The sequence below is a fragment of the Cheilinus undulatus genome, linkage group 19 (genome assembly GCF_018320785.1).
Source record: "Cheilinus undulatus linkage group 19, ASM1832078v1, whole genome shotgun sequence".
In the NCBI taxonomy this organism is placed as follows: Eukaryota; Metazoa; Chordata; class Actinopteri; order Labriformes; family Labridae; genus Cheilinus; species Cheilinus undulatus.
This window is the reverse complement of record NC_054883.1, coordinates 1,217,399-1,244,512: the sequence shown is the minus strand read 5'-3', so window position 1 is coordinate 1,244,512 and position 27,114 is coordinate 1,217,399. Positions and strand designations below refer to the sequence as shown.

The 27,114-nt window shown below is 41.3% G+C and overlaps 1 protein-coding gene across 1 annotated transcript in view; it reads left to right on the top strand.

The window, feature by feature from the left end:
- LOC121527285 (piezo-type mechanosensitive ion channel component 2-like) overlaps positions 1-25,783 on the top strand; it is an 80,189-nt gene extending 54,406 nt beyond the window's left edge. Inside the window, exons 37-54 of the mRNA XM_041814187.1 lie at positions 346-447; positions 4,894-5,050; positions 5,131-5,313; positions 6,041-6,212; positions 6,694-6,793; positions 6,897-7,044; positions 7,123-7,210; positions 11,947-12,073; positions 12,148-12,306; positions 12,404-12,551; positions 12,635-12,823; positions 19,860-19,952; positions 23,055-23,221; positions 23,455-23,571; positions 23,727-23,806; positions 23,986-24,199; positions 24,324-24,465; positions 24,753-25,783. Coding sequence (XP_041670121.1) covers positions 346-447; positions 4,894-5,050; positions 5,131-5,313; positions 6,041-6,212; positions 6,694-6,793; positions 6,897-7,044; positions 7,123-7,210; positions 11,947-12,073; positions 12,148-12,306; positions 12,404-12,551; positions 12,635-12,823; positions 19,860-19,952; positions 23,055-23,221; positions 23,455-23,571; positions 23,727-23,806; positions 23,986-24,199; positions 24,324-24,465; positions 24,753-24,854 — 2,488 coding nt within the window. The 3' untranslated portion in view covers positions 24,855-25,783. The remainder of the gene's footprint in view (positions 1-345; positions 448-4,893; positions 5,051-5,130; positions 5,314-6,040; positions 6,213-6,693; positions 6,794-6,896; positions 7,045-7,122; positions 7,211-11,946; positions 12,074-12,147; positions 12,307-12,403; positions 12,552-12,634; positions 12,824-19,859; positions 19,953-23,054; positions 23,222-23,454; positions 23,572-23,726; positions 23,807-23,985; positions 24,200-24,323; positions 24,466-24,752) is intronic.
- Positions 25,784-27,114: the final 1,331 nt, after the last annotated feature.

Here is a 27,114-nt window from a genome sequence, read left to right as displayed (position 1 = left end):
TAGGCCAATCAATCAATCGATCACTCGGTGTTTATTAGTAATTCATAACCCACAATATCTGAAGACACAAAGAGGGCAGGCCTAGACTGTAGTCTGGGTTCTATTATTGATAAAGACCAAAGATGAATCCACTATGAGATCAGCCCTGAGCAGTAATGAGGAGAGACCTTTTAACCAGGAGCAGACCAGACTGATGATGTTTGATGATGACCTCTTACATAAACATTACTGTGATGAAGAAATAGGGAGAGGATTGTGGAGGTTGAGCAGCTCTGAAATTGGCTTCACAGGTGAGTCTATGGGAAGGTTCACCTATAACCTGCTGATGTTCACTTCCTGTTTCAGGACGTTCTATGCCGAGGAGCTGGAGGCATCAGACTGTTTCTATGGAAACCAGCACCAGCTGCTCCAGCTGGCCTACGCTCTTTATAACATCCTGGCTGCCAGGTAAACAGGCTTAATAGGTAACAGGTAGGGCTGGGAAATAGCTGAAGTTTTTCCTTTTTCCTCTCAAAAATGCTTCTTTTATACCCACTAATGTTTCTGACCTGTTGCCAATCAACCCTTAGAGTTCACGCGGCACGGTTCTACGGTGTGGGAATAATACACAACTCCTTATATGGACATCCTGGGTGTGTGTGTGTGTTTATAGGTCACATCTTCAAGCTTTACTAAATGTGTCTTCTTCTGTGTTGTTGGGTCAAAGTTGTGGTTAATTTTATGTTGCATATTTTTCTCTGAGGCTGATGTTGTCGTATATGACAAGAAGAGAATGTGGTATTTAAAGTTAAATAACTTTTGAACCATAAATTATAGGCACTTTTTTTTCTTCTGAAAGCCCCCCAGTGCGCCATTCCAATGACGCTATCCACACCTTCGTAGCTCTTACAGAGCATTTTCTAGTGAGCCTAGAACTTGGCTGAATTTGGGTCTTGAAAGATCAAATCCACACCGGTAACTCTGATATGTGTAATCCTTTTTACCATCGTTCCTGCAGTTAGCCGGTTAGCCCATTGCCATGTTGCCTGTTTGTATCCCAGAATGGCAGGCTGCTCACGTCATGCTTTGCTGGACTGCACATGTGCACAGACTTAGAAACTGGAGAAGAGAGTCTGAATGACTTGTTACGACCACGGTCATAATGTGTTTTGTTATTGTATATTGTATCTTGTGTTTCCTTAGGCTGTGCCTGCTGTGTGTGTGTGCGTGGTGAGTGTGGCAAGCTTGCTACCTATCCCCTGTTTAATTAGGTGTGCCATCGCCAGCAGCTGACTGGTTGCTCTGGGTCCCGTGCGGACAGGCGGTAGGCTGCTGCGTAGCTCGACCCTAATATAAGGTGGAGACGTGACGTCATTGCTGCGCAGGGGGAACCCGTTCCATTCACCTCCCAACCGGCCATGCCACAGCATCTCTCAGTGTGAAGCTCGCATAGGCTGATTGTTAATTTAATTGTGTAGTAGTTAACTTTGGTAAAGTAGGGGTGTCATTTATTCATGGTATTGTCCTGCAGTTAAGTGGTTAACTGGGGAGGTTAATTTATGTCATAGTAGCAGAGTAAGTTAAACGTCTCTCCCTTTTTAGTTTGTATCTTTGATTCACCCCAAGGTATTTAGAATCCTTTGTAAATGTTAACTAATTTAATTTTGTATAAATAAATTGTATCTCTCTTAAAACCTTAGAACCTAGTCCTCTGGCTGCTTGAGAGATGAGTGAAATGGGTCCTTTTCATGTTGTGTCCTGGCCACCCCTAGACGGGGCGTAACACTCTAAATAAAGAGAAAGAGACACAGAGAGCCCGGGATGTGTCCCTAAAAGCAGGGGTTCTCAAACTTTTCAGGGCTAAGGACCCCTTACATGGCAGAACATTTTCCAAGGACCCCACCATAACCTTCACGCTGATTAAATATATGTGAACCGCCATTTGTACTCCTACATCCATGCTGTAAACTCTTCAACCTTAATACAAGCTCTCATCCTGTTGAGTGTGGCTTCTTACTTTTTGTGATCTCTTGAGCAGCCAAATAAGAAGTCCTCTGTGCTTTTTTCTGAGATTGTTGTCAGGTTCATTCATGTTTTCTGGGGAATGTATTCCTCACTCTTTTGTCTGAAAAAAATCTTTAGTTTTGTCCTTAAACACATGCTTTGTTATCAGATGACACTTTAGCTTGACGGGCTTCATAACCTCACATGAGGACACACAACACATTTTGGTCTTCGGTCACTGTTCTCAGTACAAACCAAACTCTAGATAGCTGTCATCGTGTTTTCTCAGTTTAGCTGGTTTGGGCCTAGCATCACGTGATGAAGTGGACACGTTTAAATATTTATCTGTTGTTGCTAGCTGGACCTACACACCAAATGCTGAGCAAAGGGACTGATGCTTGATGAGCGATAGATTTACGTGATATCTCACAGTCATATCTGTGTTTTTTTTTTTTGGCCCAAAGCTGACTGATGTGGGAGTCATTGGTTTAGTATGGTTTTATGGTGCTGTGGTCTCTATACGTACACTGCTTTCCACATTATTAAGCAAATAACATTTTTCTCTTATTTTCCTAAATATTAATGCAAATGACAGTCAGAGTATTTTTCAAGTCATCAGCCATTAGAGCATAATTCAAATCTTCTTGAACAAACTTCATAATGATAACCATTATTTTTTAAAAATAAAAACCTCTAAATGCACTGTTCCACATTATTAAGCAGGCCACAGGTTTCAGCGATATGGGAAAGAAAAAGGATCTCTGCTGAAAAGTGTCAAATTGTGCAATGCCTTGGACAAGGAAAACATGAGATATTTCATGAAAAATTCAGTGTGATCATCGTACTGTGAAGAAATTAGTGTCTGATTCAGAGCACAGAATCAGAGAGGAAGGTTTCTGACAGACTAATTCATCATATTAAGAGAGCAGATGCTAAATACCATTACAAAGCAGCAAACAGGTATTTGAAGCTGCTGGTGCCTCTGGAGTCCCACCAACCTCAAGGTGTAGGATCCTCCAGAGGCTTGCAGTCGTGTATAAACCTACTATTCAGCCCCCCCTAACCAATGCTCACAAGCAGAAACGGTTGCAGTGGGCCCAGAAATACATGAAGACTCATTTTCAAACAGTCTTGTTGACTGATGAGTGTGTGCAACCCTGGATGGTCCAGATGGAGGAGTAGTGGATGGTTGGTGGATGGCCACCATGTCCCAACAAGGCCGGGACGTCAGCAAGGAGGGGGCGGAGTCATGTTTGGGCCGGAATCATGAGGACAGAGCTGATAGGCCCCTTTAGGGTCCCTGAAGGTGTGAAAATGACCTCGGCAAAGTATCTAGAGTTTCTGACTGACCACTTTCTTCCATGGTACAAAAAGAAGAACTGTGCCTTCTGTAGCAAAATGATCTTCATGCATGACAATGAACCATCTCATGCTGCAAAGAATCCCTCTGTGTCATTGGCTGCTATGGGCATAAAAGGAGAGAAACTCATGGTGTGGCCCCCATCCTCCCCTGACCTTTAACCCTACTGAGAACCTTTGGAGCATCCTCAAGCTAAAGATCTATGAGGGTGGGAGGCAGTTCACATCAAAACAGCAGCTCTGGGAGGATATTCTGATATCCTGCAAAGAAATTCAAGCAGAAACTCTCCAAAAACTCACAAGTTCAATGGATGCAAGAATAGTGAAGGTGATATCAGAGAAGGGCTCCTATGTTAACATGGAACTTGTCCTGTTCAGATGTTTTTGATTGAAATAGCTTTGATTTCAGTAAATATGACCCCCTGATGCTGCAGATTCAACACATGAACATTTTCACTTCTTTACAACAAATAAAATCTTTTAAAACTCTGTTGTGCTTAATAATGTGGAACAGTGCATTTTGAGTTTTTGTTTTTTTTTTTTTAAATAATGCTTGTCATTATGAAGTTTGTTCAAAAACATTTGAATTATGCTCTAATGGCTGATGACTTGAAAAATATTCTGACTGTCATTTGCATTAATATTTAGGAAAATAAGAGAAAAATGTCGATTGCATAATAATGTGGAAAGTGGTGTATTAATTCATTTTTGGTGACATGGCTTTACTTAAATAATTTATTTTGAATTATTTCACGGACCCCCAAGCTGTAGCTTGCGGACCGCCAGGGGTCCCCAGACCCCAGTTTTAGAACCACTGCCTTAAAGTCACTGCACTTTAAATAATAACTCAAACTATCAAAAACACTAGGAGTCTTTTTTTGTAAAAAAAAAAAAAAAAAGGTGAGTATTTGAAGATTTTTTGTCACAGACTTATTTTTGATTCCCCCTTAGTCATGAATTTTTACTGTGTTTTATACATACAAATCTTTGATTTTTAAGGTCAGATTATTTATTTATTTATTTTTGTCTTTGTAGTCCCATGACTTTTTTAAAATTCCAGTGACATTACTGCAGCACACATATTATTATACAGAGTTTGACTTTGAACCAAAGGGTTCACAGCTTTTTAAGACAAACAGTCCAGGTGAGACACAGTGGTTAAGAAAATAGCTTAGAGCTCAGAGGTTCACCTAATTAGTCGCTAAATTCTACCCCAGCTGTTTTTCATTAGTAACACTTACTTTTCCAGCCTGCTGTTGCCCTCTCCCTACTTTTTTGAGATGTGTTGCTCCCATAAAATTCACAGTGAGCGAGTATTTTTCATGGAATGGTAAAATGAGCTTTAACATCTGATATGCTGTTTATGCTCGATTGTAAAACAAAAATGGGATATGAGATTAGACAATCATTGACCTTTGTTTTTATTTAGTGCCCCAACTATTTTGGAATTGGGGTTGCACATCATAACACCCCTTAGATAAAAAATATCCAGATAGGATATTTTTCTCTGTATCTCTGAGTGAGCTGACGTTCTGATTGGTCGTCCCTGAGGTCGGAGACGGTGTGTTACCTGGTCATCGTGTTGAACCACATGGTGTCTGCCAGCTGCCTCACGCTCGTCCTCCCGCTGCTCGTGTTCCTCTGGGCGACGCTCTCCGTCCCCCGACCCAGCAAGACCTTCTGGATGACCGCCATCATCTACACCGAGGTGCTCGCCTCTTCGCTGCTGTGACTTCTCTTGACCTCATGAGTCAGCAGGTTGACCTCCTGTCGTCTGTCTGTCCCCAGGTCACCATCGTCATCAAGTACTTCTTCCAGTTTGGGTTCTTCCCCTTCAACCAGAAGCTGGAGCTGGACCGGTCCAAACCGTTCCACCCACCAAACATCCTGGGAGTGGAGAAGAAGGAAGGCTACGTCCTGTATGACCTTCTGCAACTGCTCGCCCTCTTCTACCATCGTGCCATCCTCAAGGTCAGAATGTTTACACACTTAACATTACTATTATTGTTCTTATTATCATTATTAATATTAATAATGATAATAATAACAATGTACAGTGCTTAACAAATGTATTAGACCACCCTAACCAAAGTCAGGTTTATGCCACAGCTGCCCTAAATTAACAGCATTTGTAATTACCAAAATCATTTTTATGTTTCTGCAGTGGTTAATACACCAACGTGTAGAAGCTCTTTATCACAAATGATATTTTTAATGCTAAAATAGAATTATTATTGTTATCCATGAATTTTCAAATGTACTGATTTACAAAAACCCTGAAAAAATAGTAAAGCACATTAATATTTCTTGATTAATATGAAAGGCAATTTCCCCACCAGGGGATCAATAAAGGATTGATTGATTGATTGATTGAAATTATAGTTATTTACTGTCACTCTTGAACAGATAAATGAGTTTTAGTGGTTGAATGCTATGCTTGATTCATTTCTGACTTCTCAGAGAAGTCCAGTGTGCCGGCTCAAATTTGGCTGAATTTAGTTTGAAATTCCTCATTCCTGCTCAAAATGGTAAAACGTGGAGAGCTGACTGAAAATAAAAGAGTTCACATTAAAGCACTTTATGATGCTGGATGGTCTCTGAGACAGATATGACAGGTGGTCTCATACATTTGTTAAGTACTGTATATACATATTTTTTTATTATTTCATATTCCTTGGCTTACCTACCCCCTCTTTAGTGTCATGGACTATGGGACCAGACGGTTTCTACAGAAACAGATTCCCTCCGTCACCATGACAGCCAGGCCGCCTCAGGCCAGGGCGCAGCCTCCGCTGACCCCACCGACACGCTGCGACATCGAGGCCGAAGACGGACGCGCTCTAGCTCCACCCAGCTGCGCTCTCCAGCAGGTAGGACTGAGATAATGGTAGGGTAAACTCTCAAACCTCTGTGGAGGCGACGTTAGCTGCTAACTAGCACAACCTTTTACCACAGACCAGATGGAGCGGGGGCAGTCTCACTGACGTCATCATAGGATTCTGAAGAGGATTTATGAAGCCCAGTGATAGCAGTCACCATATTGGACTCTAACAGTTTGTGGCCTTAAAAATCAAACTCACAAAGTCCTGAAGTTGTGTATGGGACAAGCCTTGTGTTCCAGGGCTAACTGGATAAAGTAACAGATTAGCATTTGACACAAAATGAGGAGATCTCAGGGTGGATCATCATGGAGATGTAAATGAGCTACAGAGAGTTAACAAGGCTGTAAGAAATGGGAGGCACATTTCCTCTGACATGATGGCGACCGGTCTAGGGGATGGGGGCTAGAGGATGATGAATGCTGATGGGACGGTGTACAGACTGATTGTTGTGTTGATTATTGTCTTCCAGGCAGTGTTAGCTCCAGATCTCAGCCTCTCAGCAGGGTCGACCTGCTGCTGGAGAAACTCAAAGAACTTTCCATCAGAGCCAAGAACAGCTGTGTCAGCAGGTAAGCTAGCACCTGAGCTAATCACAAATGAAAGTCCTTTAGTGAATCTGACCCTGAATGTTGAATGAATGTACGGCTTTGCCTCTCTTTCTGTGTCTGTTAGGTCCATGTCTCTCTATCATCCTGTTCGTCACTTCTTCAGAGCTCTCGTCCAACCAGAATACAGCGCTGTGACTGACGTCTACGTCCTGATGTTCCTCGCCGACACGGTCGACTTCATCATCATCGTCTTTGGCTTCTGGGCCTTTGGAGTAAGCGCTGCTGAAATCTCTTCATCAGATTTGGTTAAAATCACCATCATTTCTTAAATTGTTTCCTCCATCTCCCAGAAACACTCTGCAGCTGCTGACATCACTTCCTCTCTCTCAGAGGACCAGGTCCCTGAGGCATTCCTCGTCATGGTTCTGATCCAGTTTGGTACGTTTGCCTCACTAGGCGACACTGTACACTAGTACAAACGATCACAAATGTTAACAAACGTGGAAGAGCTGTAACTTGCTTCTTACAGTAGGTGGTGCTACAGCAAAACCATGAAATTCACATACAAATGTGTAGAGTGGCAAACCCTGATCATACACGGGAAATTGGCAGCAAATCAGATGTTTCATATGAAAGTTTCACCAACTTCCTGTCAAAGGCGAGACAACAGATTGGTCGCCATCACGACCAAGGCATCCTGTGATGATTGTTGTGGCTGGTGTTGTGATGCTACGGAGGTCTTTGTAGTCAAAATCAGAGCTTGATAGGTTCTACAGAGTAAGAGAGATTAAGAAAGGGCCTAATTGTGCCACTTCCTGTTGCCAGTAGAGGGCACTTTGATGAAATGTTTGCATGTAGGTGTTTCAGTCTGACACTGATGTTTTGTATCAGACTGAAAACATCGGCGGGGTTACTGAAGTTGTTAGGAACACAGAATAATGTAACAAAAGTTACAACAGGTTTAAGTCATCAAAAAAGTCTTATTTGAAATTGAGATGAAGCTGCTAAACTTCCTGTTGAGATTTGGGTATGGGCCCAAGAGACTTTTTCGTAGGTCTTTTCATGATGCATGTGCAGGCCAAAAATCATCAACCTAGTTTGAATGATCTGCAGGGGCTGGTTGTTAAAAACAATTTAGGAGAAACAAAACATAACTGAGAGAGAAAATTTCATTTTGCAGAAGAGGGCGCTGTGACAAAGTGATGAAATGTATGCATGATTATATTCAGGCTCAATTTAAGATCATCCCTGTGAATTCTGGTGATGATTAACATAAGTATTAAAGAATTGTGGGGCATTGTTGGTGTTGGTACACTGGAAAAAAGATGTAAAAGTTATCCAACTTTGGGCCCCAATCACAGCCCCGCCCTATGGTGAAAACCCACAGTTTTCACAGCTTTAGATCTCCATCTTGTCTAGAATGAGCAGAAATAGTAATGTGTCAATCAGATAAAACCCTGTGGAGGAGTTTGGGAAAAAGTACAACATGCCCATCAGTGACTGTGTGAAAACACAAATATACCTTTAGCTGTTTGTAATGCACTTCCTGAACATTTTGGAGGATTATACTCAAAGACTTTCTTTCTCATCTCAACCTGATACATACATGTACTAATGTCCATGCATGGTGCTCTGAATTAGTCCTCTGATTGCATTTTTAGGACCCCTGAGGGGCTACTGTTTTATAGACTGGTCAATTCCACCACCACCTGCAAATTTCCATGGGGTGTATGTTTTTTCTTTTTTACTTTGTGCCCTAATCATGGCTCGGCCCTATGGTGAAAACTCACAGTTTTCACAGCTTTAGATCTCCTTTTTGTCAAGAATGACCAAAAACTGTTTTGAGTCAATCAGATAAAACCCCACAGAGAAATTCGGAAAAAGGTACAACCTGTCCATCGCTAAATACACACATATTTGTAGAGCCCTTCTGAACATTTTCAAGGATCATCCTCAGAGACTTCCTTCCAGCCTTACAGTTTTTTTCCAATTGCTAAAACACAATTTTGCAAACTAGGCTGGTTTTATCAAAATACTTAACACAATTCACCAAACCACACACCCAAACTGCAAAATACCTCATATAACCTGCAAAATGAAGCACTGCAACCAAAACTACATATAGCATTATCAAAATCAAACTTTTACACCAAATGGCACACACTTCACTCATATCACCAGATTTTTGTCTGACCAACTACACACTGTTGGGCATAATGAAAAGCACTCTCATCTTTAGCATGCTTGCCTTAATACTAAAATAGTTCAAATTGTAGACAATTCTTCAGATTGTTCACATGCACAGAAATATTTGCAGATACACAGATGCTGTTGAAACATTTATTTTTCTATTTTTCATCAAACAAGTTAGTGCAACATATGCACAGCAGATATATTTACATCGGAGTGAACAAAAACATGCTCACAAAAAAACAGTGAACTAAAAAAAGAAAATTGCAGAAATAATGTGCAGAAAAAATACAGAGAAAAAAAAGAGGCAAGAAAGATAATTAGGCAGCATCTTGCCGCACAGCTGGGTCTGGCCACAATGCCTAGTCCACATCACAGGCAATATCTTTCCTTGCCAGACATCGAAGGAAGACGCGCCCTGAGTGCCTTATCTATCCCTGAATCGCACCTACATCAATTTCATCACATACCATGTTAATGTGTGTAATTTTATGCACCTGACAGTGCCTGTAAGAACGAATATCCCTTTGGAGACAATAAAGGTTTGTCTATCTATGTATCTATCTATCCATTAGGGGTGCAACGATACACAAAATTTATGGTTCGGTTCGGTTCGATACGTTTTTGTCACGGTTCGATAATTTTTCAATACAAAAATAGAGAAATTTCCATGCCTTTTTTTATTCTTTTACTGAACAATAAATGTATCTGGTGCAGCTGTACCTGACACATGTTCTACTGTGCATACTTACCACCATATAAAACAAAAACAGCACCATGTTAAAACAAGAGTAATACTGAAAAAATACATTTATCTGATGGAGAACTCACCCATCTTATGTGGTGAATTTTTAGCAGCAGAGTATATATTACAAATAAATTGCTCCCTAAACATTTTTTGAAACATCTGAAAGATTCTAACAACACAGTATCAACCAAACACAGGACTGTAACAGTTGGGAGAATAGAAAACAAACACACCCACTCCTTGACATGAAAACAATTTTAGAACCACTATTCTATGGTGTACAAGAAGAATATTTAAAAAGACATCAAATGAAAAATTACAGTTTTTTTCCAATTGCTAAAACACAATTTTGCAAACTAGGCTGGTTTTATCAAAATACTTAACACAATTCACCAAACCACACACCCAAACTGCAAAATACCTCATATAACCTGCAAAATGAAGCACTGCAACCAAAACTACATATAGCATTATCAAAACCAAACTTTTACACCAAATGGCACACACTTCACTCATATCACCAGATTTTTGTCTAACCAACTACACACTCTTGAACATAATGAAAAGCACTCTCATCTTTAGTATGCTTTGCCATAATACTTAAAAAAAAAGTTAAAACTGTAAGAAAATTCTTCAGATTGTTCACATGCACAGAAATATCTGCAGGTAAACACACATGCTGTTGAAACATTTATTTTTCTATTTTTCACCAAACAAGTCCGTGAAACATATGCACAGCAGATATATTTACATCGGAGTGAACAAAAACATGCTCACAAAAAGCAGTAACTTGAAATATAAAATGCAGCAAAAACATATAGAAAAAAAAGAGGCAAGAAAAATTGCACCCACATCAATTTCATCACATGCCTCTTCCATAGCCTGCACAAGCCAACTAAGGTTGCTCTGATTTCATTTGAAAGTTGTTGTCTTCTTTGGCCATGAACTCCTACCAGCTCTACCCCTACCTCTCACTCTTCCTCCCCCTCCTTCTTCCTCTTCCTCTCTCTGCAATGTCTTCCATTGTTGTAAAAAAAGGTGCTCACCTGTGGTCTTTTTATAGTGCTTACTTCCTGATTGAAGTGCTAACAATTAACCATTGAGGTGTTCAGCCAGGTGACACATATATTGGCCAGTTAAGCTCACATAGAGTCATTCTGAATGGCAGTGTTTCAAAATGGCAAACATTTGACTTTATGTCAGGTTGTTGTGTCTTATGCAGAGAACCGTGTTCAGAGCATTTGAAAAGTGCCATTTTAAATTGCAAAATGTGTGTAAAGCAGAAAATGTGTTTAGAGTTTTGGAGACTTGAGAAGAGGTGTTGCTCTCTGTGTGTCAGTTTAAATAATTGTGCTATGCATGTCATTTTAGTGTTTTCCGGCGGCTGGCACAAGGCGGCGCTCTCACACTCCATGTGAGTAATTTTGGGGCTTCTGGGATACGTAGTCAGAACACTACAGTCGGAAGTGATGGTAGATCAAACATCAGAGATGGAGACCCTGGGGTCAAAGAGCAGAGTGATCGTTACGGAGTTAATCTAAGCTAAAAGTTCTAACTTAGACGCTGGTAGAAACCTTAAACTTTTGCCTGAGAAATCGCTTACTCACTGAAACCGACACTGAACTTAACGATAACGAATCCAGGGATCGGTGCTTTTATTGATCTGCCTCGGCCGGCAAAGAGGCTAAAGAATGCCGCAAGGTTCCCCCTTGTGCGTATAAATAAGGCAGCCTCTCGCCAGCTGGATGCAGCAGGAGAGGACGTGGGCGTATCGGGGGGTCCTGTGGAGGCCGTCCAGTTCCAGAGTGTGAATGGCATGACAGTGACTGGAAGCATTGTTATTTATTTTACCATAAAATAAGATTTGTAATACAATTTTCAGATGTCTTTTATGTCTTTGAAGGCAAAATTATAACATTCAAATCACTGTTTTTCTTGACAGACTCTCACAAAAATGCATTTTTCTCAGCTTTCTAGAAAACAAGTGGTCTTTTTGGTGAAACTAGCCTCTGTCAGAGCAAGCTACAAACAAACGGTTTTGCCATGATGAAACAGAGGGCTTCTTCTTTCATTTGAGCTATTTGGTGTTTTCAGAATCATAGTACAAAATATTCTGTGGGTCTTGAAAGATGACTCAAAATGGCCAAAAACGCTGGCACAAGCCACTTTCCATTTTATAAAAGGGCTGGCACTCAATGAGTGAATACTCAGTGTCTCACTGTCCATCCGTCTGCAGGTACCATGGTCATAGACCGAGCTCTGTATTTAAGGAAGACCGTTCTGGGGAAGCTGGTCTTTCAGGTGATTTTGGTTTTTGGGATTCACTTCTGGATGTTTTTCATTCTACCCACTGTCACAGAGAGGTAAGTCTCCGTCTCACCTTTACCTTTACACCATGTCCGGTCAGCACCCCTCACCCTTCCCTCTCCCTCCACAGGCGTTTTAATCAGAACCTGGTGGCTCAGCTCTGGTATTTCGTGAAGTGCGTGTACTTTGGCCTCTCAGCCTATCAGATTCGTTCAGGTTATCCGACACGTGTCCTTGGAAACTTCCTGACGAAGAGCTACAACTACCTGAACCTCTTCCTGTTCCAGGGGTGAGATTCCACACGCTCCCAGCTGCTAGCCTAGCTTAGCATTATGACCAGCAGTCTTTACTCTCCCTCACTATCGCTCTCTCCATGGCGTGGTTAGGTTCCGTCTGGTTCCGTTCCTGACTGAGCTGCGTGCAGTGATGGACTGGGTGTGGACGGACACAACGTTGTCTCTGTCCTCGTGGATCTGTGTGGAGGACGTCTACGCCCACTGCTTTGTCTTAAAGTGCTGGAGGGAGTCAGAGAAGGTAGGGCTGTGTGAATACCTGTGTGTATTTGAGTGTATTTCTATGTACTATGTGTACTGATGTTTGTTGCATGTGTAAATCAGAGGTACCCTCAGCCTCGAGGGCAGAAGAAGAAGCGGGTAGTGAAGTACGGGATGGGCGGGCTCATTGTTCTGCTGCTCATCTGTATCGTCTGGTTCCCGCTACTCTTCATGTCACTCATAAAATCTGTCGCCGGAGTCGTCAACCGACCGCTGGACGTCTCACTGACCATCACGCTGGGAGGCTTCCAGGTAGCTTCACCTGAACTGACAGCTCATTTCACCAGCTGTAGCAGTAGGTTAGCAATATTAGCAGTATTAGCAGTGGTTGATGTTAGCAGTGGTTGATGTTAGCAGTATTAGCAGTGGTTGATGTTAGCAGTATTAGCAGTGGTTGATGTTAGCAGTGGTTGATGTTAGCAGTATTAGCAGTGGTTGATGTTAGCAGTGGTTGATGTTAGCAGTATTAGCAGTGGTTGATGTTAGCAGTATTAGCAGTGGTTGATGTTAGCAGTATTAGCAGTGGTTGATGTTAGCAGTATTAGCAGTGGTTGATGTTAGCAGTATTAGCAGTGGTTGATGTTAGCAGTGGTTGATGTTAGCAGTATTAGCAGTGGTTGATGTTAGCAGTGGTTGATGTTAGCAGTATTAGCAGTGGTTGATGTTAGCAGTATTAGCAGTGGTTGATGTTAGCAGTGGTTGATGTTAGCAGTATTAGCAGTGGTTGATGTTAGCAGTGGTTGATGTTAGCAGTATTAGCAGTGGTTGATGTTAGCAGTATTAGCAGTGGTTGATGTTAGCAGTGGTTGATGTTAGCAGTATAAGCAGTGGTTGATGTTAGCAGTATTAACAGTGGTTGATGTTAGCAGTATTAGCAGTGGTTGATGTTAGCAGTGGTTGATGTTAGCAGTATTAGCAGTGGTTGATGTTAGCAGTATTAGCAGTGGTTGATGTTAGCAGTATTAGCAGTGGTTGATGTTAGCAGTATTAGCAGTGGTTGATGTTAGCAGTGGTTGATGTTAGCAGTATTAGCAGTGGTTGATGTTAGCAGTGGTTGATGTTAGCAGTATTAGCAGTGGTTGATGTTAGCAGTATTAGCAGTGGTTGATGTTAGCAGTGGTTGATGTTAGCAGTATTAGCAGTGGTTGATGTTAGCAGTATTAGCAGTGGTTGATGTTAGCAGTATTAGCAGTGGTTGATGTTAGCAGTATTAGCAGTGGTTGATGTTAGCAGTGGTTGATGTTAGCAGTATTAGCAGTGGTTGATGTTAGCAGTATTAGCAGTGGTTGATGTTAGCAGTATTAGCAGTGGTTGATGTTAGCAGTATTAGCAGTGGTTGATGTTAGCAGTGGTTGATGTTAGCAGTATTAGCAGTGGTTGATGTTAGCAGTGGTTGATGTTAGCAGTATTAGCAGTGGTTGATGTTAGCAGTATTAGCAGTGGTTGATGTTAGCAGTATTAGCAGTGGTTGATGTTAGCAGTATTAGCAGTGGTTGATGTTAGCAGTATTAGCAGTGGTTGATGTTAGCAGTGGTTGATGTTAGCAGTATTAGCAGTGGTTGATGTTAGCAGTGGTTGATGTTAGCAGTATTAGCAGTGGTTGATGTTAGCAGTATTAGCAGTGGTTGATGTTAGCAGTGGTTGATGTTAGCAGTATTAGCAGTGGTTGATGTTAGCAGTGGTTGATGTTAGCAGTATTAGCAGTGGTTGATGTTAGCAGTATTAGCAGTGGTTGATGTTAGCAGTGGTTGATGTTAGCAGTATTAGCAGTGGTTGATGTTAGCAGTATTAGCAGTGGTTGATGTTAGCAGTATTAGCAGTGGTTGATGTTAGCAGTGGTTGATGTTAGCAGTATTAGCAGTGGTTGATGTTAGCAGTATTAGCAGTGGTTGATGTTAGCAGTATTAGCAGTGGTTGATGTTAGCAGTATTAGCAGTGGTTGATGTTAGCAGTGGTTGATGTTAGCAGTATTAGCAGTGGTTGATGTTAGCAGTGGTTGATGTTAGCAGTATTAGCAGTGGTTGATGTTAGCAGTATTAGCAGTGGTTGATGTTAGCAGTGGTTGATGTTAGCAGTATTAGCAGTGGTTGATGTTAGCAGTATTAGCAGTGGTTGATGTTAGCAGTATTAGCAGTGGTTGATGTTAGCAGTATTAGCAGTGGTTGATGTTAGCAGTGGTTGATGTTAGCAGTATTAGCAGTGGTTGATGTTAGCAGTATTAGCAGTGGTTGATGTTAGCAGTATTAGCAGTGGTTGATGTTAGCAGTATTAGCAGTGGTTGATGTTAGCAGTGGTTGATGTTAGCAGTATTAGCAGTGGTTGATGTTAGCAGTATTAGCAGTGGTTGATGTTAGCAGTATTAGCAGTGGTTGATGTTAGCAGTGGTTGATGTTAGCAGTATTAGCAGTGGTTGATGTTAGCAGTATTAGCAGTGGTTGATGTTAGCAGTGGTTGATGTTAGCAGTATTAGCAGTGGTTGATGTTAGCAGTATTAGCAGTGGTTGATGTTAGCAGTATTAGCAGTGGTTGATGTTAGCAGTGGTTGATGTTAGCAGTATTAGCAGTGGTTGATGTTAGCAGTGGTTGATGTTAGCAGTATTAGCAGTGGTTGATGTTAGCAGTATTAGCAGTGGTTGATGTTAGCAGTGGTTGATGTTAGCAGTATTAGCAGTGGTTGATGTTAGCAGTATTAGCAGTGGTTGATGTTAGCAGTGTTAGCAGTGGTTGATGTTAGCAGTATTAGCAGTGGTTGATGTTAGCAGTGGTTGATGTTAGCAGTATTAGCAGTGGTTGATGTTAGCAGTATTAGCAGTGGTTGATGTTAGCAGTATTAGCAGTAGTTGATGTTAGCAGTGGTTGATGTTAGCAGTATTAGCAGTGGTTGATGTTAGCAGTGGTTGATGTTAGCAGTGGTTGATGTTAGCAGTATTAGCAGTGGTTGATGTTAGCAGAGTTAGCAGAGGTTGATGTTAGCAGTATTAACAGTGGTTGATGTTAGCAGTATTAGCAGTGGTTGATGTTAGCAGTATTAGCAGTGGTTGATGTTAGCAGTATTAGCAGTGGTTGATGTTAGCAGTATTAACAGTGGTTGATGTTAGCAGTATTAGCAGTGGTTGATGTTAGCAGTGGTTGATGTTAGCAGTATTAGCAGTGGTTGATGTTAGCAGTATTAGCAGTGGTTGATGTTAGCAGTATTAGCAGTGGTTGATGTTAGCAGTATTAACAGTGGTTGATGTTAGTATTAGCAGTGGTTGATGTTAGCAGTGGTTGATGCAGTGGTTGAGGTTAGCAGTATTAACAGTGGTTGATGTTAGCAGTATTAGCAGTAGTTGATGTTAGCAGTGGTTGATGTTAGCAGTATTAGCAGTGGTTGATGTTAGCAGTATTAGCAGTGGTTGATGTTAGCAGTATTAGCAGTGGTTGATGTTAGCAGTATTAGCAGTGGTTGAGGTTAGCAGTATTAACAGTGGTTGATGTTAGCAGTATTAGCAGTGGTTGATGTTAGCAGTATTAGCAGTGGTTGATGTTAGCAGTATTAGCAGTGGTTGATGTTAGCAGTATTAGCAGAGGTTGATGTTAGCAGTATAAGCAGTGGTTGATGTTAGCAGTATTAGCAGTATTAGCAGTGGTTGATGTTAGCAGTGGTTGATGTTAGCAGTATTAGCAGTGGTTGATGTTAGCAGTGGTTGATGTTAGCAGTATTAGCAGTGGTTGATGTTAGCAGTGGTTGATGTTAGCAGTATTAGCAGTGGTTGATGTTAGCAGTGGTTGATGTTAGCAGTATTAGCAGTGGTTGATGTTAGCAGAGGTTGATGTTAGCAGTATTAGCAGTGGTTGATGTTAGCAGTATTAGCAGTGGTTGATGTTAGCAGTATTAGCAGAGGTTGATGTTAGCAGTTTTAGCAGAGGTTGATGTTAGCAGTATTAGCAGTGGTTGATGTTAGCAGTATTAGCAGTGGTTGATGTTAGCAGTATTAGCAGTGGTTGATGTTAGCAGTATTAGCAGAGGTTGATGTTAGCAGTATAAGCAGTGGTTGATGTTAGCAGTATTAGCAGTATTAGCAGTGGTTGATGTTAGCAGTGGTTGATGTTAGCAGTATTAGCAGTGGTTGATGTTAGCAGTGGTTGATGTTAGCAGTATTAGCAGTGGTTGATGTTAGCAGTGGTTGATGTTAGCAGTATTAGCAGTGGTTGATGTTAGCAGTATTAGCAGTGGTTGATGTTAGCAGTGGTTGATGTTAGCAGTATTAGCAGTGGTTGATGTTAGCAGTGGTTGATGTTAGCAGTATTAGCAGTGGTTGATGTTAGCAGTATAAGCAGTGGTTGATGTTAGCAGTATTAACAGTGGTTGATGTTAGCAGTATTAGCAGTGGTTGATGTTAGCAGTGGTTGATGTTAGCAGTATTAGCAGTGGTTGATGTTAGCAGTATTAGCAGTGGTTGATGTTAGCAGTATTAGCAGTGGTTGATGTTAGCAGTGGTTGATGTTAGCAATATTAGCAGTGGTTGATGTTAGCAGAGTTAGCAGTGGTTGATGTTAGCAGTATTAGCAGTGGTTGATGTTAGCAGTATTAGCAGTGGTTGATGTTAGCAGTGGTTGATGTTAGCAGTATTAGCAGTGGTTGAGATTAGCAGTATTAGCAGTGGTTGATGTTAGCAGTATTAGCAGTGGTTGATGTTAGCAGTATTAGCAGTGGTTGATGTTAGCAGTATTAGCAGTGGTTGATGTTAGCAGTATTAGCAGTGGTTGATGTTAGCAGTATTAGCAGTGGTTGATGTTAGCAGTATTAGCAGTGGTTGATGTTAGCAGTGGTTGATGTTAGCAGTATTAGCAGTGGTTGATGTTAGCAGTGGTTGATGTTAGCAGTATTAGCAGTGGTTGATGTTAGCAGTATTAGCAGTGGTTGATGTTAGCAGTGGTTGATGTTAGCAGTATTAGCAGTGGTTGATGTTAGCAGTGGTTGATGTTAGCAGTATTAGCAGTGGTTGATGTTAGCAGTATAAGCAGTGGTTGATGTTAGCAGTATTAACAGTGGTTGATGTTAGCAGTATTAGCAGTGGTTGATGTTAGCAGTGGTTGATGTTAGCAGTATTAGCAGTGGTTGATGTTAGCAGTATTAGCAGTGGTTGATGTTAGCAGTATTAGCAGTGGTTGATGTTAGCAGTATTAGCAGTGGTTGATGTTAGCAGTGGTTGATGTTAGCAGTATTAGCAGTGGTTGAGATTAGCAGTATTAGCAGTGGTTGATGTTAGCAGTATTAGCAGTGGTTGATGTTAGCAGTGGTTGATGTTAGCAGTATTAGCAGTGGTTGATGTTATCAGTATTAGCAGTGGTTGATGTTAGCAGTGGTTGATGTTAGCAGTATTAGCAGTGGTTGATGTTAGCAGTATTAGCAGTGGTTGATGTTAGCAGTATTAGCAGTGGTTGATGTTAGCAGTGGTTGATGTTAGCAGTATTAGCAGTGGTTGATGTTAGCAGTGGTTGATGTTAGCAGTATTAGCAGTGGTTGATGTTAGCATTAGCAGTGGTTGATGTTAGCAGTGGTTGATGTTAGCAGTATTAGCAGTGGTTGATGTTAGCAGTATTAGCAGTGGTTGATGTTAGCAGTGTTAGCAGTGGTTGATGTTAGCAGTATTAGCAGTGGTTGATGTTAGCAGTGGTTGATGTTAGCAGTATTAGCAGTGGTTGATGTTAGCAGTATTAGCAGTGGTTGATGTTAGCAGTATTAGCAGTGGTTGATGTTAGCAGTGGTTGATGTTAGCAGTATTAGCAGTGGTTGATGTTAGCAGTGGTTGATGTTAGCAGTGGTTGATGTTAGCAGTATTAGCAGTGGTTGATGTTAGCAGAGTTAGCAGAGGTTGATGTTAGCAGTATTAACAGTGGTTGATGTTAGCAGTATTAGCAGTGGTTGATGTTAGCAGTATTAGCAGTGGTTGATGTTAGCAGTATTAGCAGTGGTTGATGTTAGCAGTGGTTGATGTTAGCAGTATTAGCAGTGGTTGATGTTAGCAGTATTAGCAGTGGTTGATGTTAGCAGTATTAGCAGTGGTTGATGTTAGCAGTATTAACAGTGGTTGATGTTAGCAGTATTAGCAGTGGTTGATGTTAGCAGTGGTTGATGTTAGCAGTATTAGCAGTGGTTGATGTTAGCAGTATTAGCAGTGGTTGATGTTAGCAGTATTAGCAGTGGTTGATGTTAGCAGTGGTTGATGTTAGCAATATTAGCAGTGGTTGATGTTAGCAGAGTTAGCAGTGGTTGATGTTAGCAGTATTAGCAGTGGTTGATGTTAGCAGTATTAACAGTGGTTGATGTTAGCAGTATTAGCAGTGGTTGATGATAGCAGTGGTTGATGTTAGCAGTGGTTGATATTAGCAGTATTAGCAGAGATTGATGATAGCAGTGGTTGATGTTAGCAGTGGTTGATATTAGCAGTATTAGCAGTGGTTGATGTTAGCAGAGTTAGCAGTGGTTGATGTTAGCAGTATTAACAGTGGTTGATGTTAGCAGTATTAGCAGTGGTTGATGTTAGCAGTATTAGCAGTGGTTGAGGTTAGCAGTATTAACAGTGGTTGATGTTAGCAGTATTAGCAGTAGTTGATGTTAGCAGTGGTTGATGTTAGCAGTATTAGCAGTGGTTGATGTTAGCAGTATTAGCAGTGGTTGATGTTAGCAGTATTAGCAGTGGTTGATGTTAGCAGTATTAGCAGTGGTTGAGGTTAGCAGTATTAACAGTGGTTGATGTTAGCAGTATTAGCAGTGGTTGATGTTAGCAGTATTAGCAGTGGTTGATGTTAGCAGTATTAGCAGTGGTTGATGTTAGCAGTATTAGCAGAGGTTGATGTTAGCAGTATAAGCAGTGGTTGATGTTAGCAGTATTAGCAGTATTAGCAGTGGTTGATGTTAGCAGTGGTTGATGTTAGCAGTATTAGCAGTGGTTGATGTTAGCAGTGGTTGATGTTAGCAGTATTAGCAGTGGTTGATGTTAGCAGTGGTTGATGTTAGCAGTATTAGCAGTGGTTGATGTTAGCAGTGGTTGATGTTAGCAGTATTAGCAGTGGTTGATGTTAGCAGAGGTTGATGTTAGCAGTATTAGCAGTGGTTGATGTTAGCAGTATTAGCAGTGGTTGATGTTAGCAGTATTAGCAGAGGTTGATGTTAGCAGTTTTAGCAGAGGTTGATGTTAGCAGTATTAGCAGTGGTTGATGTTAGCAGTATTAGCAGTATTAGCAGTGGTTGGTGTTTTTATTGTCACTGTTGTAGTCGTTCACTGTTTGTTTGTTTTTCCAGCCGATCTTCACGATGAGCGCTCAGCAGAATCAGCTCAGAGATCTGACTGAAGGAGACTTCACCTCCTTCGTCTCCTCCTACAGCTACGAACCAGTACGTTCTCTCCAGTATGCACATATTCAATTAAGTAAGCTCTATAATCTGTGGTATACTAAATATTAGCTCTATTCGGTTTGTCAGTACGTAGCTCACTTTGTAATACACTCTAATACAATCTGTAGCAGCTTCTATCCCACAGTATGTAGGACAGTATGTAGTTAACTTTATCACGCACATTTTAGAACACTATGTAGTAGCAACTCTTTTTCCTACAGTACATATGTGAGATAGTAGTACAGTTTGTAGTGCACTCTTTAGTTTACAATGTAGCAGCAACCTTCTTTACTACAGTATGAAGTACAATATGTAGTAGACTTTGAAGTGCACTTTCAAGTACAATCTGTAGCAGCTTGTGCCCTACAGTATGCAGGGTAGTATGTAGTACACTTTGAAATAAACTCTTTACCACTATCTGTAGCAGCTTCTGTCCTACAGTATGTAGGATGATATGTAGTACGAAGTGGACTCTTTAGAACACTTTGTAGCAGCTACACTCTGTCCTAGGATATGTAGTCCTACAGAATGTTATACACTTTCTAGATGCTACATTTAGTCCTAGGGTATGAAGTCTAGTTGTAGTACATTGTGTAGTACACTATGTAGCAGCTACACTTGTTCCTACGGTGTGTAGCACAGTATATCGTACAGTGTGTAGTACACTCTGTTGTACACTTTATAGCAGCCACATTCTTTCCTATTATTTAGTATTTGGTACACTTTCTAGTACACCCTCTAGTACACTATGTAGCCGTTTCATCCTGTCCTTCATATTTAGTACGGTATGTTGAACACTCTGAAGCACACTGTGCAGCAGCTACATTCTATCCCACAGTATGAATTACAGTATGCTTTACAGTTTGAAGTACATTGTGTAGTTTACTTTGTAGCTGCTACACTGGTTTCTAGGGTATGTAGACCTACTAAATGTAGCACACCTTCTAGATACTAAATTATGCCCAATGGTAAAAAGTGCTGTTTAAAAAAATTCTTTACAACAGATACTTTCTGTCGTTCTGTTTGTCATATAGGAAAGTACTCTCTGCAGTACACTACATGGCAGCTACATTCTGTCCTACAGAATGAAGTACACTCTGTAGTACACTACATGGCAGCTACATTCTGTCCTACAGAATGCAGTACACTCTGTAGTACACTACATGGCAGCTGCATTCTGTCCTACAGAATGCAGTACACTCTGTAGTACACTACATGGCAGCTACATTCTGTCCTATAAAATGCAGTATACTCTGCAGTACACAACATGACAGCTACATTCTGTCCTACAGAATGCAGTACACTCTGCAGTACACAACATGGCAGCTATATTCTGTCCAATAGAATGCAGTACACTCTGTAGTACACTACATGGCAGCTGCATTCTGTCCTACAGAGTGCAGTACACTCTGTAGTACGCTACATGGCAGCTGCATTCTGTCCTACAGAATGTAGTACACTCTGCAGTACACTACATGGCAGCTACATTCTGTCCTACAGAATGCAGTACACTCTGTAGTACACTACATGGCAGCTACATTCTGTCCTACAGAATGCAGTACACTCTGTAGTACACTACATGGCAGCTATATTCTGTCCTACAGAATGCAGTACACTCTGTAGTACACTACATGGCAGCTGCATTCTGTCCTACAGAATGCAGTACACTCTGTAGTACACTACATGGCAGCTCCATTCTGTCCTACAGAATGCAGTACACTCTTTAGTACACTACATGGCAGCTGCATTCTGTCCTATAAAATGCAGTGCACTCTGCAGTACACAACATGGCAGCTATATTCTGTCCAATAGAATGCAGTACACTCTGCAGTACACTACATGGCAGCTGCATTCTGTCCGATAGAATGCAGTACACTCTGTAGTACACTACATGGCAGCTACATTCTGTCCTATAAAATGCAGTAGACTCTGCAGTACACAACATGACAGCTACATTCTGTCCTACAGAATGCAGTACACTCTGTAGTACACTACATGGCAGCTTCATTCTGTCCTACAGAATGCAGTTCACTCTGTAGTACACAACATGGCAGCTTCATTCTGTCCTACAGAATGCAGTACACTCTGTAGTACACTACATGGCAGCTGCATTCTGTCCGATAGAATGCAGTACACTCTGTAGTACACTACATGGCAGCTACATTCTGTCCTATAAAATGCAGTAGACTCTGCAGTACACAACATGGCAGCTATATTCTGTCCAATAGAATGCAGTACACTCTGTAGTACACTACATGGCAGCTATATTCTGTCCAATAGAATGCAGTACACTCTGTAGTACACTACATGGCAGCTGCATTCTGTCCTACAGAGTGCAGTACACTCTGTAGTACGCTACATGGCAGCTGCATTCTGTCCTACAGAATGTAGTACACTCTGCAGTACACTACATGGCAGCTACATTCTGTCCTACAGAATGCAGTACACTCTGTAGTACACTACATGGCAGCTATATTCTGTCCTACAGAATGCAGTACACTCTGTAGTACACTACATGGCAGCTATATTCTGTCCTACAGAATGCAGTAGACTCTGTAGTACACTACATGGCAGCTGCATTCTGTCCTACAGAATGCAGTACACTCTGTAGTACACTACATGGCAGCTTCATTCTGTCCTACAGAATGCAGTACACTCTTTAGTACACTACATGGCAGCTGCATTCTGTCCTATAAAATGCAGTACACTCTGCAGTACACAACATGACAGCTACATTCTGTCCTACAGAATGCAGTACACTCTGTAGTACACTACATGGCAGCTTCATTCTGTCCTACAGAATGCAGTTCACTCTGCAGTACACAACATGACAGCTACATTCTGTCCTACAGAATGCAGTACACTCTGTAGTACACTACATGGCAGCTTCATTCTGTCCTACAGAATGCAGTACACTCTGTAGTACACTACATGGCAGCTTCATTCTGTCCTACAGAATGCAGTACACTCTGTAGTACACTATGTACTAGCTACATTCTGTCCTTTAGTGTGTAGTACACTTTGTAGCAGCTTCTTTTTATCCAATGTCTTAGTACACTCTGTAAATATATTAGCAGTTAATGTGCACTACATACTTCCCAGAGTGCCTTGCAGTTTCTGGAGGCGTACGGTGCTGAGGACGTGACAGTGGCTGAGCTGCAGGGCAGCAGCAACTCTCTGTGGACCATCAGCCCGCCCAGCAGGACCTACCTGAGCCAGGTGTTACACCTGGAGCACTTCCCCCTGACCCTGTCCTGGACCATCCAAAGGTCAGCTTTATTTCACCCATCAGACATCAAAAAACAATATTAATCATCACTGATTAATCATCATTGATCACTGTCCACCATCACTGAATACTGATTGTCATCCATCACTAATCAAACCCAGGTTTTACATGAAAGGTTACAGTGGTAGTAGTAGTGGTAACAGCGGTAATAGTGGTAGCCATTGGAGTAATAGTTGCAGTAATGGTACGCTCAGTTTTGTTTTTTCCAAACAGGAACTTGAGTCTGGGGGCGAAGGCAGAGCTTGCATCAGGTAAACATGTCACCTACCTGGATGACCAGACTCGCCTGGAACTGATCGAACTGCTGAACGGAACCAGGACACTTCCTGTGTGAGTACAGAGGGCGGGGTTATGACCTCACAACCAGTGTCATGTAAAAAAAAAGTTTAGAAAAAAGAAATGATTAAAAACTACAAACATGTCGGCCAGAGCCAGATTCAAGCTTTGTTTGTTTGTTGTTTGTTTGTTTGTTTGTTTGTTTTCAGGGTCATACAGGACGTTTTTCCATGTTTCATTCGAGCTCCGAGTGACTCCAACGCCAAACCAATCGAACAGCTGTACAAAGGTTTGTGGTTGATGTTGATTTTATTGATGCTCTGCATCAAAATTGACAAATTTCTGATTAGTCAATTGATTGATTGTTTAATTTATTGATTGGCAGTCACAGTGAAATCTTTAAACCCTTTGATCACTGCTTTAATTGATTTTTTGTTGTGATGTAATTAAACTTTCTCCTCCAATCAGATGATACCTACATGAACATTCTGCTGGCGCTGGAGCGCTCAACCAATCAGAGCCGAGAAATCCAGGAATGGTGGATTGTTGATCAACCATCTACCACCTTCTTGCACGTTGGAGGTGGGACCTTACCGAGTGACAGGAGGGAGGCGGGGCTTCAGCTGTTTGTGTTCAGTGATAAAGTCAGCCCTCCGAGTCTGGGCTTCCTGGCAGGATATGGGTAAAAACACCACTTCTGTTGGAGTAGTTTCAGTAGATTTTGGTAAAGATTAAAGTCTTTGTCATCACAGTACCACAGTAACTTACCTTCTTCGTCTTCTTCCTTGTGTGTCTTGGCCCCACAGCATCATGGGATTGTACGCGTCGGTGGTGTTGGTGATTGGAAAGTTCGTGCGTGAGTTCTTCAGCGGGATCAGCCACTCCATCATGTTTGAGGAGCTTCCGTGTGTCGACCGCATCCTCAAACTGTGCACCGACATCTTCCTGGTAACCATTCACGCTTAAACAACATCACATGACATCATAAAGCCACACCCACAGGAGTTAACATACTGTTATGGTGCTGCCCCACTAAATCCATCCAAGGTCACCTTTAACCGCTTTTCTCCCTCATTATGTGAAATCCACCAATGAACCAAAGACAGTGGTTAACTGTTTAGTAAAAACACATTATGGTGGGCTCTTCATTATAGAACTACATAGAGAAAGGGAAGAATAATGTTGTGATCTGATTGGCTAACATGCTGTGATCTGATTGGCTGTTTTCTGTGCAGGTGAGGGAGACAGGTGAGCTGGAGTTGGAGGAGGAGCTTTATGCCAAACTGATCTTCCTGTATCGATCACCTGAGACACTGATCAAATGGACCAGACGATGACTTGGACATTATCAGCTACAGGAGACTTTCAGGCTCTTATTTTGAAAGTTTGAAGTAAAAGTAAAAGCTGGAGAACACCACCTTCAGTCCTAGTGACCAATAGGACCACCTGCTGGGAGGAGCCAACTTGCTGATGTGAGCATGATGTTTCAAGGCAGACGTCAGTCATAAAGACTATAATTATTATAGACTTATCCATCCCTTAACAGGCCTTGAATGTTTTAGAAGGGCCTGAAAAAGTGATGGAACCTTCCTGGGAAACATGAAACAGTCCTGGAACAGTCATGGGATACAAGAAACAGGCCTGGAAAACCTGGAAGAGTCCTAGAATAGTCACTCAAAACTTCAGTCCTTGAGAAATGTTTTAAGTCCTGGAAAACTTTGAAAAGTCCTGGAATAGTCCTGAGAAACATTAACTAAATCTGGACAAGTCCTGGAAAAACTTGGAAATCCTGGAAACATCCTGGAAAACCTGGAGAAGTCCTAGAATGCATCCAGAAAATTTGTTAAGTCCTGGAGCAGTTTTTGAAAACATGGAGCAGAGCTGGAAAATTCCTGGAGCCAGCCTCTCGTACCTGAATAGTCACTGAACACTCAGTAAGCAGCCAGAGTGTACAACCAATGAGAGAGAAGGGTCTAAATCCAAGCCAACCCACTATCAAAGTTGGAGCCATGTGATTGGACATGGTGTTAAAATCTTACCTGTAATGCTTCCTAGATGTTTGTCACAGCGTATATAGAGACAGCGGACATCATTTATCTAAATTATTTTCATGTTTACAAAAAACATTCAGTGTTTACGATTTAAAACCTCCAATCAGGTTTACATTAGCTCATGTTAGCTTTGTTTTAGCTTTGTGTTTGCTTTATTAGATGTGTTAGCTTACTGTTAGCTGTGTTAGTTTTGTGTTAGCTTTGTTTTAGCTTTGTGTTAGCTGTGTTAGCCATATGTTAGCTTTGTTTTAGCTTTGTGTTAGCTGTGTTAGCTATATGTTAGCTTTGTTTTAGCTTTGTGTTAGCTGTGTTAGCCATATGTTAGCTTTGTTTTAGCTTTGTGTTAGCTGTGTTAGCCATATGTTAGCTTTGTTTTAGCTTTGTGTTAGCTGTGTTAGCCATATGTTAGCTTTGTTTTAGCTTTGTGTTAGCTGTGTTAGCTATATGTTAGCTTTGTTTTAGCTGTATGTGAGCTTTCTCTGAGCTTTGTTAGCTGTGCTAGCTTACTTTAAGTTTTGTTGTAGCTCTCTGCTCGCTGTATGTTAGCTGTTTTTGCTGTAGGTGGTCTGTGTGTCATTTTGTTAGCCCTAGACGGTTGGCTGTTATTCTCTCGTGTGAATTGTAAAATGAAGAGTTTTTAGTGTCACAAAGGTACAGATATGAATAATAATGTTTTTAATTTAATGTGAATTAAGCTTTTATCGCCTGTATCAGTCATTTCAGAAATCTGGCACTGTGGCACATGCTCAGTGAGGTTTATCAGTGTTTACAGTGATCAATAACATTACTAATAACTGTTCATTAATGCTGATAAATGTCTGCTATGCTGTTGGTTTCATTACAGCTGAATGCTAAGTTTATATTAGCTTTATATTAGCTTTCTGTCCAGTCAAATTAGCACTTCATTATCGTTGAGCTAACTGTGTGCTAGCTGTGCTGATAGAAAACTGAAGTTAAATAAAATAGATAACTGTGTGATGGTGTTTTTAACATTGTGTTTATAGTTTCATCCTGTAATGGTCTGGTTGGTTGTTTTCTGTAAATGTTGGAAGTAAATGATGAAAATGTGAAAAATAAAAGTGAAAGTGAAAGCATCCACAGCGAGTGGTCACCGTCTGCTCTGATGCCGAGGTTTTATTTGACTGAAATTCTGACTAAAAAGATGATCAGATGTTTGTCAACTTCATCCAACACATTATCCATTAACCAAATAAAAAACAGCCAAAAGAGTTCACGAATTCTTCAGATGAAGGTTTTATCAGTGTGTTGGTAGTAAGCACTTCATTACATGTCACTCTGACTCCATGCTAACCTTATCCAGACAGCTGGATGGTTCAGGTACCCTGAATGCTTATAGACATGGAGTCTAGACAGATTGGAAGGTTAGGCTTCAGGGCCTGTTGGCTCTGAAGATCGATGGTTTTATCCCATGAAGTGTGTCATAGTGATCGACAACCAAGACCACATCCAGGATACCTCATGACTCGCCAACAGGAAGTCTAGCGGTGACGAGCGGAGCACTAACACAAAGATGTGACACCACACT